The sequence below is a fragment of the Taudactylus pleione genome, unplaced genomic scaffold, assembly GCF_031769625.1.
Source record: "Taudactylus pleione unplaced genomic scaffold, aTauple2 ptg000120l, whole genome shotgun sequence".
NCBI classification, from domain to species: Eukaryota; Metazoa; Chordata; class Amphibia; order Anura; family Myobatrachidae; genus Taudactylus; species Taudactylus pleione.
The window spans coordinates 7,781,182-7,802,274 of record NW_028284522.1 but is presented as its reverse complement, the minus strand read 5'-3'; the positions used below and the strand labels follow the sequence as shown (position 1 = coordinate 7,802,274).

Sequence of the window (21,093 nt, the reverse complement as noted above, 5' to 3'; positions counted from 1 at the left end):
CAGGTGAGCTGGGAGCTGTGTTGGGGTGCAGGAGAGCTGTGCTGTGAGATGGGAGGGCAGGTGAGCTGGGAGCTGTGTTGGGGGTGCAGGAGAGCTGTGCTGTGAGGTGGGAGGGCAGGTGAGCTGGGAGCTGTGCTGTGAGGTGGGAGGGCAGGTGAGCTGGGAGCTGTATTGGGAGGTGGGAGGGCAGGTGAGCTGAGAGCTGAGCTGTGAGGTGGGAGGGCAGGTGAGCTGGGAGCTGTGCTGTGAGGTGGGAGGGCAGGTGAGCTGGGAGCTGTATTGGGAGGTGGGAGGGCAGGTGAGCTGGGAGGTGTGAGGGCAGGTGAGCTGGGAGATTTGAGGGCAGGTGAGCTGGGAGATGTGAGGGCAGGTGAGGTGTGAGGGCAGGTGAGCTGTGAGGTGGGAGGGCAGGTGAACTGAGAGCTGTGCTGTGAGGTGGGAGGGCAGGTGTGCTGAGTGCTGTGCTGTGAGGTGGGAGGGCAGGTGAGCTGGGAGCTGAGCTGTGAGGTGGGAGGGCAGGTGAGCTGTGAGGTGGGAGGGCAGGTGAACTGAGAGCTGTGCTGTGAGATGGGAGGGCAGGTGAGCTGTGCTGTGAGGTGGGAGGGCAGGTGAGCTGGGAGCTGTGTTGGGGGTGCAGGAAAGCTGTGCTGTGAGGTGGGAGGGCAGGTGAGCTGGGGCTGTGGTGGGAGGGCAGGTGAGCTGGGGCTGTGCTGTGAGGTGGGAGGGCAGGTGAGCTGGGAGCTATGTTGGGGGTGCAGGATTGCTGTGCTGTGAGGTGGGAGGGCAGGTGAGCTGAGAGCTGTGCTGTGAGGTGGGAGGGCAGGTGAGCTGGGAGCTGTGTTGGGGTGCAGGAGAGCTGTGCTGTGAGATGGGAGGGCAGGTGAGCTGGGAGCTGTGTTGGGGGTGCAGGAGAGCTGTGCTGTGAGGTGGGAGGGCAGGTGAGCTGGGAGCTGTGCTGTGAGGTGGGAGGGCAGGTGAGCTGGGAGCTGTGCTGTGAGGTGGGAGGGCAGGTGAGCTGGGAGCTGTATTGGGAGGTGGGAGGGCAGGTGAGCTGAGAGCTGAGCTGTGAGGTGGGAGGGCAGGTGAGCTGGGAGCTGTGCTGTGAGGTGGGAGGGCAGGTGAGCTGGGAGCTGTATTGGGAGGTGGGAGGGCAGGTGAGCTGGGAGGTGTGAGGGCAGGTGAGCTGGGAGATGTGAGGGCAGGTGAGCTGGGAGATGTGAGGGCAGGTGAGGTGTGAGGGCAGGTGAGCTGTGAGGTGGGAGGGCAGGTGAACTGAGAGCTGTGCTGTGAGGTGGGAGGGCAGGTGTGCTGAGTGCTGTGCTGTGAGGTGGGAGGGCAGGTGAGCTGGGAGCTGAGCTGTGAGGTGGGAGGGCAGGTGAGCTGTGAGGTGGGAGGGCAGGTGAGCTGGGAGCTGTGCTGTGAGGTGGGAGGGCAGGTGTGCTGAGTGCTGTGAGATGGGAGGGCAGGTGAGTTGGGAGCTGTGCTGTGAGGTGGGAGGGCAGGTGAGCTGGGAGCTGTGCTGTGAGGTGGGAGGGTGGGTGAGCTGAGAGCTGTGCTGTGAGATGGGAGGGCAGGTGAGCTGGGAGCTGTGCTGGGAGATGGGAGGGCAGGTGAGCTGTACTGTGAGGGCAGGTGAGCTGGGAGCTGTGCTGGGAGGTATGAGGGCTGGGAGGGCAGGTGAGCTGTGCTGTGAGGTGTGAGGGCAGGTGAGCTGTGCAGTGAGGTGTGAGGGCAGGTGAGCTGGGAGCTGTGCTGTGAGGTGGGAGGGTTGGTGAGCTGAGAGCTGTGCTGTGAGATGGGAGGGCAGGTGAGCTGGGAGCTGTGCTGGGAGATGGGAGGGCAGGTGAGCTGTACTGTGAGGGCAGGTGAGCTGGGAGCTGTGCTGGGAGGTATGAGGGTGGGTGAGCTGGGAGCTGTGCTTTAAGCTGGGAGGGCAGGTGAGCTGTGCAGTGAGGTGTGAGGGCAGGTGAGCTGGGAGCTGAGGTGTGAGGGCAGGTGAGCTGGGAGGGGAGGAAGTGGGGGTATGGAAATATAAGGGGGGCTCAGGATTGGGCCTGCCTAAGTAAAGCCCCCCTGATTTTTCCATACCCCCACTTCAAAATTTCCACTTCGACCACAATATATATATATATATATATATATATATATATATATATATATATGAGAGAGAGAGAATAATGTATATATTGCTAGCAATAAACAAAAATACTGTATATGAACTTACAAAGTTAATGTCTTGTAATATCTTCTTATTATCTGTTTTGTTAGTGCAGCTATAAAAGCAGTGTGCATATTGACCATTCCAGATTCTGGTAGTGTACAATGGTGTCAGGTTAGGTGCAGCAGTCAGAAGGAGAGATGTGTTGGTGAGGCTAACGACAGCTTGGGTGACTTGCAAAGTAATCAACTGGGCAGGTTGGATATCTGACAGCAGTGAGGGGAAGTGTGGAAGTTGGGGTGTTTGGCAACATGGAGGATTAGTGTGGCAGTCTTGTAGCAAGGAGGGAGAGTGTGGCAGGTATGGTATTTGGAAACATGGAGGGGGGAGTGTGGCGTGAAGATACTTTGGTCCTTCAGGAAGGTGCCCTAGAATCTTATGTCAAGTGCTCTCTATACTGTGTACAATATGCCACTTTATATATCACTCTGTTTTTTCTACTATTACACAAGTGTCTGGAATACTGTAAGGTGATATTTTATATTACATCACGAATTTGGGCTATGTACACAAATGGATTGCTACTTGAGATGACTGCCTGTTAATGAGTGTGACATAGAGATTTCATAGATGACACCGACACTATTTTCTTAGGTTGACATTAGAACAGATTAGTGTGTAGATGCCTGTAAAGGATTGTAAGTTGTTCATAGAAACAGGCCAGACAATGTTCATGTGCTCCAGAACAATGAATCCCCTTAGGTTAAATTTGTAGGATTTAAAATGACTGTATCCAATTGTAAGCGGTTTGTACTGTTTAACAATCAGAAACATACAACTATTTTGCTGTAAATAATTACCTAATTACTAATTAGTGGATAATCTAAAACTGTCAGGTAACACTTTTTGTGTAGTCATCCATTATGTATATCCTCTGTTTTCTTTCCTGTGTAGACCAGAAATGGCACCTGTATCTTGAGGAGGGGATTGCAAGGGATGTTCAGGAGGATCTGAAGGCAAGAGGCCACGTCGTACACTGGCCAATAAGTGGCTATGACAGGAGCCTGTTTGGACGTGGACAGATTATCACCAAAGGGGAGTGGTGGAGATCACATCAAATTCCCATTAGCAGCAGTAAGGTGTGGTGGGCTGGATCTGATCCCAGAGCAGACGGCTGTGCAATGGGATATTGTGTGGAGTAGGTGCAGATAAAAGTGCTTACATAAAGGCTCAGCTTTGGTAAATGAATATTGTCAATGAAAACATGCTTTATTTACTGTACACCCAAACAGAGGTTTTAATAGCAAATGTTGCTCCGTCTAAGTAAGCAAATGCTAAGGGCCCCATGACTGTGACCCTTCCAGTTTAGGAGATTATCCCTGAGCTTTTCTAATGGTTCATTTTTCTGCCACCATAGTCATTTTTAAAATTCAGTGTTTTTGAGTCAATCATCGCTCAGGATACATGAGAAACTAATTTGAATTTAAAGCATTCATTTTCCGAAATTCCCCTCCTACTGGGCAAGTGAATCAGAGTAAGAGTGCCACCACAGGCAAGGTGGGTATCTCCTCAATGACAGAAGCCCTGGACCTCACACTTCAGGGTTTGGATGCATGCACATAATGCAGAGGCTAATTTATCTGTCACTGTGTCAGAGTCTTAGCTCTCTTCTATGCATGATGTGCCTCATTCCAGATATAGGCCCAGAAATATGGTGCTACCGGGAAGAGGTATGGGGAGAAGAGCTCTGCTCGTGGGGTACCCTTAAAACACCCCTGAAATAATGGGGTTTATTACTCAACTATATATTTGGGTGGACATTTGCTTCACACCACAGACATTTGCTTCACACCACTACATAGGAGCACAAGTAATTTAAATTAGGCATTTCATTTTATCCTAAAGTCACAGGAAAAATCTACCATCAAAGTAAGAACAAAACACTGGAAACAAAAATTAGAACAATAATGGACAGAGGGGGCGATTCAGACCCGGACGCTAAGCAGCGCACTTTCACTGCCGTCAGGGGCCAGGTATGCAAATTCCGCGATCACACAGCCAGGCTTAAGGACACCCCCTATGTCTTAGAGAGCGACGGCAGAGTGAACGCACGCCGGTATAAAGACACCCACTTTTATTTCTTAGCACACGTCATTCTCCAGGAAGTGTATGATTAATCGGTAACATCGAGAGCCATCGGAGCAGCATGCAGCCCTTGAGGTAGATCCTACCCCGCCGCAAGCACTGCGATCACTGCAGGCTGAAATCTAACCAGGTGATATGTACGATGACGCTTCCATGCTTATTATGGACGCCAATTAAACGCCGTTTTGACGCCCAGATATGCCTGCGTTCGCAGCACCGCTCCCCCGTTAACAAGCACCTTCCCCTGAAACCACCCACAAACAGCACATTCTGTCACTCAAAGTAGCGCTCAGTCTGTGTACAATGAGCGCACGATTCCCGATCACAGTGACTGGCTTGCGCACGCGCACTGTGATGCATGCGCAGACGGGCAACAACCGCCCAACCGAGCGATCGCGGCTTAGCGTCCGGGTCTGAATCAGGCCCACAATTTTGTTGATTTAAAAGCTAATTAAAACAGTTTCCCATAAAAATGTATATTTGACCGTAGACATTGTATGTAAGTTTGTTATACAAGTATTACCTAGAATGTTGTTTGAAACTTTTTTTCTCTTTACAGTTCTAACTAAAAGAGCTGTTGTGCTTTTATAGAGCGCATAAAGTATGGATTTGCAGACCTAGAGTAGAGGGTGTGGGCAGTTGGCACAGTAGTCAGTCTAAACACACAAAAAGAAAATATAGTAATCTGCAAAATCAGTAGTTTTCATTCAAGGGAATTTGGATTGTTTTCAATGCCGAGGAATTATCCTGCTGTAGGGTTACAGTGCCTTACATATACCGAATAATGTTATTTAACTCATAATTTTGAATAACCCCTACACAGGCATTTTAAATCATTTGGCACTCATCCGACCAAATGACTGGGTCACTTAAACTGGGCATCCACTATACAATTTTCTGTCAGATATCTGTCCAAACTGGCTGGTTGGAATGAAAACCTGGTAATGTATGAGAGCCAATGACAATCGCCCATTTGCTTACAAACACTGGAAAATAGCCAAAAATGGTTGTTCAGACAATTGGTTAAAATACACAAATGTAACCAATTTGAACAATTTTTTTGTCCTTTTTTCAGTGTTTAAAACCATATGATCGACTGTCATTTGCTCCCATACATTATCAGGTTTTCATTCCAACCAGCCAGATTGGACAGATATCTGACAGAAAATTGTATAGTGGATGCCCAGCTTTAGGATCCACATACATCATGGTTATTGGCCAAAAGAATGTTCTTGCTTAACCACTCAAATTATAAATGATGCAAGTCAGATTTTTGGTATAATTACTAGTATTGAATTGTTCTTCAATTTGGACCAAGACGCCACCAAGAACACGTTTTCCCCTAGATGTGTTTAATTCCAGAACAGATTAAAGTGATAATATTTCATGAACTCTTCCCTTTCCTCGTAAATTGTGATAATTACAAGTGCAGTCTTCAAATAGTGAAAACTGCTGGTGTAATCATTTCATCAGTCAATGAGGTGCTACAAATTTGTAAAAACATTGAAGACCTAAATTTCAGTGCAATGTCATCATAAATAAGTTGTAAAAACATATATGGAACATCTTTTAAATAATGACTTATTGCATTTAAGTGATTCTATAATAAAGTATTTAGCGATCCACAGCCTTAAGATTTTTTTTTGCATATACAGTAAATTATAAGATTGGACCCAGTAATTCTATAGATGACGCTTATTGAATAGAAGGGATACTCTTAGGAATATGCTTTCGGTCACACATATGGAGCCAGTGATGCCATCAGGGAGAGTACATGTGGTACACATGTATGGGGCCCTGTGGCACAGATGATTGCAACCTGTTACCGATATACTGTAGATATATATACACATATATACATTTGTCATGCTGGCAGGTCTGACCAGAGCCGTTACTAGACTTTTTGGTGCCCTGTGCCTAAAAGATCATTGCCCCCCCCTTTTTTAAATAGGGACATGAGATAGTGCACTTGAAAAAGAGCCATGGCCCCATAGGGAAGGGTCAGGGAAGAGATAGGGGAGGTCAGGAGATGCTGTGGATAAAACAAGAGGAAGCTACAAGTGAGAATGATAATAAACAGGAAAATTTACAGGCCCAAACAGCGCCTCCTGCCCTGCGGTATGGCACTGGTCGCTCCACCCTGTCTGACGATAGGTGGCAAGGTCTGAGCAGAATGCAAGGCACATGTGGGAGATCAGTAGGGATTCAGAGAGATCTGGGAAACATATGGAGAGGTCTACGGGATATGTGGGGCACACAAGTACCATGTGTGCCCCACATATCCCGTACCAGCTTCATTACATGCGTTTCCTGATCCAGGTACCAGAGCTCAACACGACATATCAGTCCACCAGGCCTTTGGGCAGAGGGGGAGGGAGGGTGTGTGGAGGGATCAGGGAGGTGGGGGCTGCATTTTTTATTTTTACTGAGCCCATGATTTCTGGTGGCAGCCCTGTATAGAGCTCTGTCTATGTTTGGCTGGAATCCCTTCATGCTTCAATCTGAATAATGTGTAGTAGTATCTCTATTCAAATCATAGGAGAGTAAAGAAAGAAAAACAACTATTGGTACTCTAGTTTTAACAATCTGTTAATGGAATTCAGCAAAAATAAAATAATCATTATAATAAAATAATAAAGTTGAATTTACAGTACATGCATTTTACACTATGCAGACCCATCGCAGAATGATTGACCGGAAGTACCATTTCGGGGAGGTGACAGGGGGGTGCTCGACGAAAAGCAGGTGTGCCAGTGTGTTTGAACGCTGTTGCAGGGGCGTGCATCAAATTAGCCACTGCGATGCCCACTGCAGCTTGGGCTTTCACTGCGTGCGATGTGGTTAGCAATTCCTGAGTAAGGTCAGACCTTGTGCAAGTGTGCTGCAATTGTACTCTATGTTACCGATGGTTTCGGAGTCTTGCTAAGTATTACGGGTGTGTGTAAGGTAAGGTGGGCGTCCTTATGTTGTGCTGCAACGGCATAGTAATCGCAGAGGATTAGCATGTCTTTGCAGTTAGACTGCGTGCGTAATTGCTATTGCTATCGCAGTTGCGATCCGTACTGAATCAGGCCCATAGTCCTTTAGCAGGGGAGAGTCTCTGAGCTCAGCTGTCATTGTATGCTAACACATAATTTAGCAATAGAAAATGTAAAATGAAATACACAGATATATGATACATCATAGATACATTATACGAGAATGGTAAACACACCTAAACATAAGTAACACATTGGTCCAGTCGGATACAAGTGGAAATGCAGATGGATGTCATGGATTTCATCATACTACGCATGCGCCAAAATAAGAAATTGGCAAGTGCGCATGCGTCAGAACAGGAATACGCACATGGACGGAGATCGCTAGTGCATACGGATTAATCCATGCGTTGATGTACCACACTTTCCATGACATGGGTGCCTCTGGGCAGTGACTGAGCGGTGACCATGCACACGTATGGAACTGTTCAATCTTGTGGAAGTGTCATGTGTGTGTGTTCCGGCTTCCGTGTTCAATTGTAGTGTGCAGATGAAAATTGGACATCTGATTCAGATAGGTAATTTTTTACACAGTGTGTGGAGTGAGCAGAGTGCTGCAGTAGGAAGTACAGAACTGCCCGAAGCATCCTTAGGATGCTGCAGGCACCTGTACAGGCTGCAGTGTGCCTGGAACGGCACCCTGCAAGGCAAATGTAGGTACTATGGGGCAACGGCTGTACCATCCCCAGGACCCTGTGCCCTTGGCGACTGCACCGCTCGGACACACCTCTAGTTACGGCCCTGTGGGTGCAAATACACATACTAATGATGACAGCTGTGGACATAAAAGAGTGGGCAGGACAGCCTTGCACATGCAGACACATGGATCTGCAGCATAGACGGGTGATTTATCGCATTACCATAAGGAGGTAAGTAACCTGTCGCGGCCAGATGAAAAAGCCGATGCGGATGTGACCAACTCAGAATTCGGCCCTTTGTTATGGCTCATAAGGTTTATTCATTTTGCATAGATTTAGATACTTTAAAAGTTACCAAATGTTGGTGGATTACAAAAGACCATTACACAAATTTCCACAGGTGGCATTTGCAGAGACCACTCAGAAAAACAAGATATGTCACCAATGTTTTAGTGCTAGAGATGTGCATGTTTGGTTTTCGGAAATCTCAACATACTCGAACTTAGGGGTCTCTGAGTTTAACTGAGATCTGGCTCGGGTCTTCCCAACAATTTTGGATCTCCGAATGAGGCAAAGCTTAATTTTCCCGGGATTGTCGGATCTAGCATGTTTTGGATTGCATATAACAGTCCCTCCCTCGTGATCATGTGCAATTTCACACAGGATAGTGTAGGGAGAGGGTGTAGGTCTGTTGTTCTAAAATAAACTGCCATTAGGAAGCCATTAGGAGGAGAAAGTGAGTTAGTAGTAGGTAGGAAGGGTGACTGGCTGCAGGCATCTTTCTCAGTGTGAGTGTTTGTGTGTTTGTCACCCCTGCTGCTAATTCCCCCCACTGTACTGGCACATTGCCAGTACAACTTGTCTCACTGTTAGTCAGTGGCTCTGTCTGCCGACTTCTCCTGTCTTTCACTCTCTGAGTCTATCCAGCATTCCTGCATATCCTTGGCACTGGCCTAGTGCTCTCCTATGGTGCGCAGCCTTTCCATACACCAGTGTGTTCCTGCCTGCATTCACCTAGATCTACTAGAAGCCTTGTCACATTACCTGTGTATCACAGCTTGTATCATCAACCTGGAATTTCCTGCACTTACCAACCCACGGACTAAAAAGTTCCCTGTGTGCAGTCTTCACCAGTATATTCCTGCAAACAGCTACCATCTTCTGCTAATTCAATGCAAATTCCTAACTACACTTCTGTGTACTGTTACTTTAGCTAAAACTCCAGCGACACCTGTATACAGACATTCAGCTTCCATTACAGATTATTCCTACAGAGGGAGCATGTAATAGAGGGTACCCTGTTCTTCATCAGATTAACACATGGTTCTTAAAGCATCACACACCTTCTAGTAGTTGAGGGTTCGGCAGTGTTCAGCCACAATCAGGCAGTTCACCAGTGCCTCTACCTAGGTATTGTCTGTCCTACTTTACTGTTCCTGTGAGCTTCACCTTTGAGTAAAAACATCGTCCATGCATCAAATTTTACAAGTTCTCACCAATTTTGCCCAGTAGTCTCAGTTCTCTGAGCACAGCATATACAGAGTTTTGACACACAGTACTTCTTTAACCACTTAACGGGCAAATTGTTTTTCTAAAAACCGCTCTAACATTATCAGGTTTTTTATATTTGCATTAGGTCAAGAACATCTAATTAATACTTATCCAACATAGTTTTATATTAAATATATATATATATGTATATATATATATATCAGAAAAAAAACGGGAGGTGCACAATGGTGAATCAATTAGAAGCAAATTTATTAAACAATATCTGAACACTCACATCATGGAGTATAACGTAGTAAGGCAATCTTATTGCTGCTCGGGCATCAGCCGCATACAACAGCGCTGCTCTCTGTGTCACTGGCGCAGTCCTACATCTTGATCCCAGTGCCGGGTCAGCTTCGTCAGCCTAGCTCACAGCCAATGGACAGTGCGATCAGCGTGATCACTCCCCCCATAGGCATAGGAGACTGCTTCGACTGCTTTAGTAGCCATGAGCAGTCTCCCAGTGCAGCCCAGCACACAGCAGCATGTGCTGGGCTGCTGTGACTTAAGAGGGATGGGGAGCAGTGCTGGACCCGGGCCCCTGCAGCAAGCCCGGGCCCAAATAATTTGTACCCGCTCCCCCCCCCCCCTCTAGGCACCCCTGGTTGTATGCGGCTGATGCCCGAGCCAGAATAAGATTGCTTTGTGACCCCACTAGTTACTCAGCCAAATGGGCGGGAGGAGGCGATCACACAGCGCAGAGGGAGCTCATAGGTAAGATCAAAATATCAAGTTCTTTTGGGTCTGTTAAAGTCATGAATGTTCAAATTGCTATATCAGCTTTTGAGAGGGAAGACCCGCGACAAGATAAGCCTGTCCTGTCAGCTTCCCTGCAGCTGTAACATGGACTGCTTCCAAAGGAGGATTCGTTCTCATCCCCAGACAAGGAGGAATATTAATTGTGCCATGCCATTTACCAGACCCAGAGTTTTTGTTTGGACATAGAGAGAATGGTTCCAGCTGAGGAAATGCTGGGTACTGAACCCCAATGCTTGCCTGCCATTGGGCAGCTGTTATTTGCACAATTAGGGGAAGTGGATAGTACCTGCTATCTTGATGAAACAGAGGTAAAAGCAGTGAAGTATGCAAACCAAGAGCTTCTATTACAGGCTGCACCACCGTTGGAACCAGCGGAAACCCCAGAGATGCACATTATGTATCAGAATTCAGAGGGGGCATCGCCAGAGTGTCCAACATCATCCCTGGGCTCAGCCTCTAAGGAGTCTCAACATTTCTCTGCAACCATTGTTGGAACGAGAAGAACCATTGATGGTATGAACCTATGCTACGTCATAACATCAATGGTTTCTACCATTGAAGTTCTGCACATGCGCAGATACCCAAAGAAGAAGAGACGCACATCCGCTGAGACTCTCTAATTGCCGCTACTCCTGCCCTGCAGTTCTGCGGGGCACAGCCAGGAATGTACTTCTGATAAGCCTCCAAACCTCCCCCCCCCACACCACACTTCACTGCACTCTTTGCAGTGGCCACCACTTCCCACTCCTCAAGTTCTCTCCTACTACCCTCAGAGTCCCGGCGTGTTACACAGAGCTGGCACTTTCCAGTGTGGCACATTACTCAGCCGCATACCTGACGTAATGGTAGAGATGGTCCATAATGACAGGGATGGAGCTGGTGATCACTATTACTTGCAATAACCCATGCCTTTGATTAGAGTGCCTTTGTAAGGATAAGTCTATATTGCAATGCAATACTTGTAGCACCACCAGACATGAAAATTATTTTTCAAAATTATCATTTGACAAAAGCATTTTTTTAATCTTTTAAAGGTTATTTTTTTAATATTATATACCTATGTCTCTTGTGGCCTGCAGTATATAGACCGCACCATATGAAAGTTGAAAACAAGGATTGGAGAGCACATACAGTAAATAACATAAGGAAAGGTTTGAAAACCCAAAGTGTCTTCAACCATTTATTGCACTATGAAAAGTACCCCAAGGACTGAAATTTCTTGCTATCAAACATGTGCAACCAAATTGGAGAGGAGGGGAATTTTTAGATAAAAATATCAAAATCTGAAACCAAATCTATATATTATTTCCATGAGACCTATTTTAGGAGAAAAGCTGTACGTATAAATAAGGTTGCAGTATCAAAGTAACGGTCTTACCATGTAGATGTGCCAATCAAACAGAAAAATTAGATTGGGATAATGGTTAGGGCATGGCGGAGTGGCAAAGTTCCCATGTAAAGTAGTTTGTTATAATGACAACATACCCACTAATATGATTGGACACATTAGATCACATGACTGTGCATTATTTCTCAATGGCCGCACAATTCCCAGCGTAACCGCTCACCTGAACTACTTCCAACTGTCACATGACCATCTGTAAACAAATCCACCTGTAAACAATAGCATTACTCATACAGACACTACTCACAGGAAAGTAGCACATCCCTGCCTCACTGACAGGGGCACATCCCTGCCTCACTGACAGGGGCACATCCCTGTCTCATTGACAGACATACACTTTTCTGTTGCATACTTATCCGTAACAGAATATTTTCCCTGCAGCAAAAAAAAACAAAACGTAAGAGCCTTACTGGAAGGCATGAGTTATCAATGGGTTGCAACTATATGTCTCAGACAAGAGATACTTAGAGATTTTCATCAAGTTCTAACCGTAGTCCCTCACTCAACACCCAGAACCATTATCGAGAACTGTCTGAAATCGTGGCCACACTTCGAAATGTATCTTCTGACACAGAACATGTGTACAAACCATAACGAGGTTGCATTCACCGAATTTTCTATCTGCGGTTGGTTCTGGCCATACCAATGTTCCATTTTCGCCTTTCATTCAAATACCAAATGAAATGTTATGCAAGGGTGACATTATTGAAATAATATATGGCATAACATTCAAAACCTGTCTGAATACGAACTGAAAGATAGAGCATTCCTTTGCCCAAAGAATTTCCACTGTTATGAGATCAACAACAATATCATTGAATAACTTCCAGACGAAGAGTGCAATTTCCAGTGTCTCGACACAGTTATTACTGAAGATGATAGTGAAAGAATTGGCTATCCAGTTGAATTTTTGCACGCGATCGAGATGAGTGGACTTTGGCCTCACATTCTACAACTGAAAAAGGGTGCAGTCATAATGCTCATTAGGAGGATACAAGGAAAGGTTTAGTCAGTGGCACACGTACAGTATGATCATAAAGTCGCTCTTCCAAAATACAATTTCTGTGGAAATTTTGAGCGGAGAACATAAGGGGTCGCTGCACACCTTGCCTCACATTCAGCTGACTCCAAGCAACAGCACTTCCCTTTTATGATCAAATGGATTCAATTTCCAATCATATTGTCCTTTGTGATGACAATGAATACGAGTCAAGGGCTGACACTTGCCAAAGTCGGAATAATCCTGCCATAACCAGTCTTCTCACGTGGTATACTCCATGTTGTTCTATCTCGAGCAAGATCAAAGGATTCTGATTCTGTTAAATATCACTCACGACAAAGCACCAGGATTACCTGTTGCAAATGGATGGACTCAAAATATTGTCTTTACTGAAGTCTTTAAATGAATTTGTAAAAAATTTTTGTCAATCAAATAAAGTTTACATTAGTTGCTTGATAGGAGTTTGTTCTTTTAAAAGAAAAAATAACCGTTGATTTTGACGGATTTTTGACTAGAGGATTTTTAAAATTGGGGAACCTAATGGACCTAATTTAGATTTAGATTTGGAAGCCTTTTAAAAGTCTGAAATATATCCATATCCTTAATATTTTAATATTTGCTAAAACCAAATTCTAAACATACAATTTCATATAATTCATTTATACTCCGTGTAAATCCAGACTTGTTGGTAAGTCTGTTACAATGTATTAATTGCTGAAGACACTCAATTTGATTAGCCACAATTATATCATATTATTTTTAACAAAGAAAAAAAAAATCCAATATATTTTTTACATTTTTATTCATATTTTTTTTAAAATAAGCCTTCTAATGCAAACATAACAAAGATTTAAATAGAATTTTATTAAGGAGATCAGAACATAAAATATACTTTTATTTTTGGTATCCACCTGGTAACCAATTAAAGGAGACATATGGGGTTAAAAGACTAGCATTAACGCAAACCAGGCACCGTGACAAAGTCACGCATTAGTGCCGAAATGCGTTGGTGAAACCTGCTTACGGACAGTCATTACATACATGCTGACGCCATACCACACGTGGAGCACAGGAAACTGGCATTGAACTACACAGGAGATTGGCTGGAGCTATGCCTGATAACCATTTGCAGCGAAGGTGACTGGCTCCTCTGGAACTGATCCAACCCCATTTATACCATCAAGGGGAGCCTGAAGCAGTGGGTATTATGTTCCGGACACCGGCGATTACAAGCAGGGGAATGTAGGGAAAGGTACAACACCCGCTTTCTGTGGACATTCAGTGTTTTGGATTTTATAATCACACAATCCTTGTACAAAGGGGCTTTAAACATTTTATTGTGTTTGCTTATATCCAGATACTTTGTCCACAGAGCACTTTCAATCTGGCTTCACACATTATATGCATTTTATACAATTATACACTTGTTGTACACATATTAATATTTGCTTTTTTTAGATAGACCAAGCGCTTCCTCTTTTTATGGATGTTGCTTGAACCAAAACCAAACCTGCGTACTCACTTATCTGTCAGCAGGTGGAAGGACCATAAGGTGCAAATTGATGTTTAAAAATAAAGGTAATTCAGAAGGGAAGGGCTAACTGGGGACAGAGGGCCTGATTCAGACCCGCTCGCGAGCGCTGAGTGCTCGCAAGCGGGTCGATGTTGCCCAAGTGTCCATGCGCACGACGGAGGCAAATCCATCGTGCGCATGCGCGAGACCCGAATAACGATGGCCAAGCTGTCGTTATGGGTCTCGCACCAAAGGGGGCGTACTGTCGATTGTGATTGACAGCACACCCCCTTTGGTGGGCCTGCCGGGGGCATGACTGCCCAGATGGTGATTGACAGCACGCCCCCTTTGGTGGGCGTGCCGGGGGCGTGACTGCCCAGATGGAGGCATTCCCATGGGAACGCCTACCGTCTGGGGACGGCCCCACTGACATCACTAGTGATGTCAGTGGGAGTGCTTTTGGCTCTGATAGGGTCAAAAGCACTCCAGGGCTTGCGGCAGCGAGACCCTACCGCAGGGTCTTGTCGCAAGCCCGATGGTCGCGATAGTCTTGACCATCGCGACCATCATTTTGGCTGCTCGCATGCGCACTTGGGCACCATCGACCCGCTTGCGAGCGCTCAGCGCTCGCGAGCGGGTCTGAATCAGGCCCAGAATTTACAAGTTATTAAGGAAATTGGGTTAAGTAGACAACGCCACAGCTATTGAGAAGGGGTGTTGGAGTATAGCAATAGGTAAAGGCTGAATATCCCTTGAGAAGCTGTACTGGAGGGACATTGGGTGGCACTGTGGACCTGATTCAGACCTGCTCGTTAGCAAGCGATCGCTCATTGCTGGCGATGTTTGCAATTGTGTGCATGAGTATAGTTCACAGTGCGCGTGCACAAACTAGTACGAGCGCGCTCACTCACCCTGCAAATACAGCCCAGTGGAATCAGTGACAGGAGAGGCCGTTTGTGGGTGGTAATAGGGGCAGGGCAGTAGTAACGGGGGGTGTGGAGTTGTGGACACAGGCGTGCCTGAGTGTTTAAATGCCGTTTCAGAGGCGTGCATAATTAACAGGCAGCGTCATAGTACACATCACCTGGTTGAATTATACACTGAAGGGATCGCAGTGCTTGCAGGCAGGTATAGTCAACCTCAAGCACTACGAGCACATCCGATGATGCTCGATGTACCAATGTTTTCATGCACTTCCTGGAGATGACGTGCACAAGTGGGCGTCTTATGAATGGCTGGTGGGCGTCTACTTACAAAGTGCAAAGTGATCGCTCGTCAAACATAGTGGTCATGCTAATGTCTTGCCGAGTGATTGCCTGCCTTGCTGGGCATGCACTGGATTTGCATACGCTGGGAGCGAGTGATTGCATCTAGCGAGCAGCTCTGAATCAGGTCCTGTGTCTTAAGTTGTTACTGTTGAAACTTCTATTTGTTGTGCATGTGTGCTCTCTTATACCAAGTTCTTTGGTAATCCTCCATGTTATGTTGTAAAGTTTTACATGTACTGGTCCCAGTAAAGTTTATCCCATAAGTCTGTTGACATTCAAGCATATAAGGCAAATGGCACATGGGTGCTTTACATCCCCATGTATATTAAGTTGCCCAAGGCTAATAAACGTGGCTATCACAGAAACGTGTTGTGTGGGGAGGTGTAGAGGAGATGGGTCCCTCTTTTATATCTAGTTTTAGCAATACCTACTTCATAGAGAACCAGGGTTGGACTAGCCCACAGGGGTACAGGGGATATCCCCGGTGGGCCCCACTGCCTGAGGGCCCACCACTTCCTCTAGAAGTCAAATCCTAGACCGTGCACTCTAATTATACATTGTTACTCTATAAAAATGCCAAATACTTGGTGGGGCAGGGCTACTAATGTACATGGGTGCTTGGTTTGCTTCTATAGAAACTACTTCAAGATACGGAGAGTGATTAGTGTAATATGAGCAGTGCTTCCGCTGGTTAACATGAACATTCTCGTGTATGACTAATAGATTAAAGGGAGTTACTTAAATGACTCAACCTTCTGCGGTCTTTCCTGAACCACTTGGCTCTACAATGTAATTTGTAGGTAAGGAAACTAATTTTGGCATAGCTAAGTCTTGTGATCTAAGCTGCACAGTCATTCAATACCATTTGTAAATTGCTTATGCTATGGATAATTACAGACCTACCAACCTGAAAGTGAGATATTTTCTATCTTTGGAACCCATGCGTAATGATATATATAATGTGGGCTGAGCTTTCTGTGTTATTATGAGCTCAATATTTCAAGGGGAAACCCCAGACTGGTCAGACAATGTAGCAGAGTAAGTATGTAAAACATATTTGTAGTAGCAGGTAATACATTTTTGCACTTTTAAATAAAATAATTCTACCAAACAAACGTAATACTGTACTACTCTATAGATGAGTGTAAATGGCCAATAGTTAACTTTTAGGGATAATATAACTATTCAGCAGTTTTGACGGGGTTTTGTAAACCACTGTTAATGTCCTTCTGTTTTATGGCAGTTTTGTGGTGGTTGTTGCCTGGGGTTTTTGTCCAAATAACCACAGAACTGCCGTAAAACCACATTAAGACCCGCATATACTGTATCTGGGCAAACAGAAGGAAAAAAATCACAATACACGTATAGGGCCTGATTCAGTGTCGCATGCAATGATATTGTTGATGGAGTTGAGCGATTTCTTGATACTGCTCGTGCACAAAAATCGATAAACCCCTACAGCACATGTGTTACACAAAGTTTACACATAGATATGCTGTTGCACTTGGGAGTTTCTGGGCAATGGCTGGGCAGTGGCTAAACATGCATATGTAGATGGTTCATCTTATGGACATGTTATGGGAATGTTGCGGGTGTGTCACTATAGTGTTTGTGTACTCAGACGATCAATCGGTCACATTGGAGGCCAAATTTAGACAATGAATCTACACCTGGTGCAAGTTTTGATGGTGCGACCGATGGTGGAGTCAAAGATACACCAGGCGGTATTACAGATTGTACGAATGCTTAAAAAATGGGAGTCTCAGTCTTACACATTTATATGCACAGATGTACACCAGGGAAGGACTATGTAACGGCATTTGCATAAATTGCAGATGGGCGATCGCTAAAAGATAGCCGCGTCTGGGTTCACCTTTGAATCAACCCTATAATGAGGGCAATTATTATGTATTGAATAATGAGGAAGATACTGTAACACTGATAATTCCCTAATAAGGGAAATACTATTTTATTAATATAAGTGGAAAATGATTGTTTAATATTATTAAGAGAGTAGTAATATTTATATTAAATGGGCAATATTAATTGTTCATTGGTCTAAAAAATATTTCTAATGATGGGGGGAGCTTTTATGATGTAAGCACATTTATATAGCATAAAAAAATAAATGTCCCACAATAAAGATATTTATGATGAATTATTTTTGCCCTTTATTATAATAAATAATTAATATTACTATTTTATTAAAATGAAACAATTTTCCTCTAATATATTAATAAAATAGTATTGCCCCATAAGAGAATTATCAATGATATCTACCCCATTATCTATACACAATAATTGCTATCTCGTCTGTCACAACCACCTCATTTTTTAGGGCGGGTTTGTGTCAGTTTGTTAGCAGGTTTGCATCAGTATCTAAACCCGCAGCTGGTAAATCAGGGGTTTCTACACTTTAGTATATGTAAATTGCATATATGCTTATACATACATATTTGCAAATTATCTTGCATCTTGTCATTTATGATTGCAAATGATGTAATGTTTGCCTGCTTAGTTGACACACAGGATTAAATTAATGTGAATTATTATATAGTCTCACTAATCCTAATTATGTATGATATATATATATTCCTTTTAAATTCCCCCATGTGCACCTTAGCTGGATATGCCAGCTCTCTGGCACACTTTGGGCGTGCAATGGATGCACATGCTCCAGGTGCTGTGGCCACAAGCTACACCTCTAACTGTGGACAATACTGTGTTTGAAGTTAGTCATTTGCTGATTGCATTTGAGGTTTGCAATTTAAGCACATGAATTAAAACAAGCTATAACATTTGTAGGCTGTTTCAAATTTAGATAAATTCAGACAAATTTTTAAACTGATTTGACAAACTTGTTTGAGAAACCATATACAACCAGTTTGAATATATGAACTCATGACCTCAGTGCTGTGAGGCAGTAATGTTAACCACTATGCTATACGTGCTGCCCGAGGACCTGCCTATGGTGCACCCAGCTCATACCGGACAACTTGATTTTCAAGGATCTTGGAAATCAGAATGCCAGAGAGGCCTGTCGATACACTGTTTGGTCTCGCTGTACCCCTTCATGGATTTCAGTGAACACTCTGGTTCTCCCTGGACCCATCTCTCCCTAGAAACCCTGTCAGCTCTCCCTGGAACCTCTGCCTGTGGATGTCCTGATTGAGCCTGCCAGTCTGTATAAGTAAGTAAGGGAAATGTAATTTATTGTGCATCTTTTACACATACTGTGTGGCCTGAATCAGATATCTACCTTAATGCAATCGCATCTGCGATTTCGCACAGAACGCAGATGAGGAAATATGCTAATGTTTACAAAACTTAGCCGAGAATAGGGCTGTCCACTGCTACCTTCTCATATCCGTCCGACATCATGCACCAGCATAAACATCTACAGTCATTGATATAAAAAGAGTCTCCCTCTATGAGCTCTTTCAATCCCTGCACCTTATAGTTCACAAATTAATAGTTCAACCATCTATTTCAAAAACACTGTAAAAATATATAACTGTCATGATCTGATGCAAGAGTTCCTCTATGGAGGACGATGAGCTGAGGAGGTTCGGATGGCTAAGGAAGTGAGAGTCCTAGTTTCCTTAATAAAGGATAAACCCAGGTGTTGGCAAGACCTAGCCAGAGGTCTGGTTTCTAACCCACTCGGTGGTCTTCACCAGTGACCCCTCCAATTGGGATGTGAGTTTCGCCACACCGAGTGAGAAGGTCGCGGCCCCATGGCTAGGTACCTGGGAGAGATGAGAAAACTAAGGAATGACACTGTAATACTTGTACACAGTAGATGAACTGAATACTTGAACACAGGAGATTAACTGAATACTTGAACACAGGAGATGAACTGAATACTATATGGATAAGCAGATGTGCTGTATGGCCACGGAACCTCACCATGGTTAGTGCTGCTGGTCTTCCTATTTTGGTACGGGACGTGGGTAACGCGGCAGCCGCTTCCTCCACTCTAAATGCCCACCGTAGGTCTGTACTCTTCAGGCAGCCTAATGATGTTAGATAAGACAAAGTCACCGTGTCCACCTTGTGCTGCTAACACGTTTCAACCCATGTGGGTCTTTCTCAAGGTATGATAGGTGAATTTCCAGTTGCCCAGAATATCCCACTGGCCCAGTCAGTGGCTGGAATCATGACTGCTATAGCAGTAGTATATAATATGATTTTATTAGAGCTGCATTATAAGGGATGGAATTGTGCTACCAAGTGGCAGCAACTTCTCCCACTAAGTCTGCTGTGTGTGGATCTAAGTGTTTATTCAGCACACCGGACCACAGATACTAGACAGCGGCTGCCTGCAAGAGACAGGAATCTTAACATGAGATGGCAGAATGTGTGCTTAGAAATCTCAGTATTGTCTCTTACTGATTTTGTTCATATGTATGTGCTATTGGTGGTAAAATGCAGAGTATAATTGCAACAGTAGCAGAGTCCAGATGTACTAGACAGCCCAAGTACTTAACCAGGTGTTAGGTTTATTTATTGAAGTGTAGTAGAAGTTGCTTGTGCAGCCATAATCACAGTTATACACTTGGTAATCTGTATGGAGCGGAGCTTGAGTGGAACATACAGGTATCTAATAGATATATGCAGGGTAATGCATGCCATATGCAGGATTACTCAACAGGGTCTCTTGAGCTAAGTGGAACACGTCTGTGTTCCAGTGTGGCATTCATAGACAGTGACAAAATGGAGTCGCGCATGTGCAGAAGACCAGATGGCGGCCATCTTGTAATGGAGAATGCTTCATGAGCACTCATTAAGGCAGCGCAATAGCACATTCCATATTTCAACAGGTTTTTTTTTTTTATTTATGTACAGTACTGTATATTTATTATACAATGTTTAATTGTTTCCTGACAACTTATGATGCTAGGTGCTTCTGGTGCTCCTCAAGACTCCCAGACTTGGTCCAATGCTCCACAGAGCAGAGGACACGTTGTAAAATGCTAACTAAATCCTGAAAAAAAACACAATATTTAGCTCAGACAGACATGACTTACCATGATCACTAACCCGTATCTGTACTTTGTATAAGGTAGATTACATCTTATTATGTGCTAATTATGCCCTCTTCTTCAAGGGCAGAGCCGGTTTAAGGGCAACATGGACATGGGGCTGAAAGTGATCAAGGAAGTTTAGGAGGTGTGGCCAGTGCTGTGTGGACGTGGCCAGTGCTGTGTGGGTGTGGCTAGTGCAGTGTGGGCGTGTACACTCCCTACACTATCAGCCTCAATATTTCCCTAAATACATAAAAATAGAAATATTGCAACATTTGGTGAGGAATACTGAAATACAGTTTTAATACTTAGAATTTATATCTGACGTGGTTGGCTAGTAATCATACTGTCATAATGATGGACCTATTTTTGTGTGGAGGCCTGGAGCTGTAGTCCTATTAGCCCCATTGTTAATCAGGCCCTGTTAATTGGCTGGCCAAACTCACTCTAAAATCAAGCATTGGAAACCTTCCCAATAGAAATCCTGCATTTGCCCCTGATATTTAATATTTCATAATATAAGCTAAATGTACGAATGGCTGGGTCTGTTCTGTACATATTACTTATCTCAACAATTGCTGGTTTTCTGGG

General features: G+C 44.5%; 1 protein-coding gene across 3 annotated transcripts in view; it reads left to right on the top strand.

Annotated features, from left to right (window-relative positions):
- The window catches only part of LOC148524217 (uncharacterized), a 158,965-nt gene that overhangs the window by 133,704 nt on the left and 4,168 nt on the right, over positions 1-21,093 (top strand). For 2 of the 3 annotated variants that reach the window (XM_088472062.1, XM_088472060.1), the window contains one exon: positions 3,113-5,177. In XM_088472062.1, the coding sequence (XP_088328188.1) occupies positions 3,113-3,360 (248 nt within the window). In that variant the 3' untranslated portion in view covers positions 3,361-5,177. Of the gene's footprint in view, positions 1-3,112; positions 5,178-21,093 lie in introns of those variants that run through there. The other variant, XM_088472061.1, reaches the window with a different exon arrangement.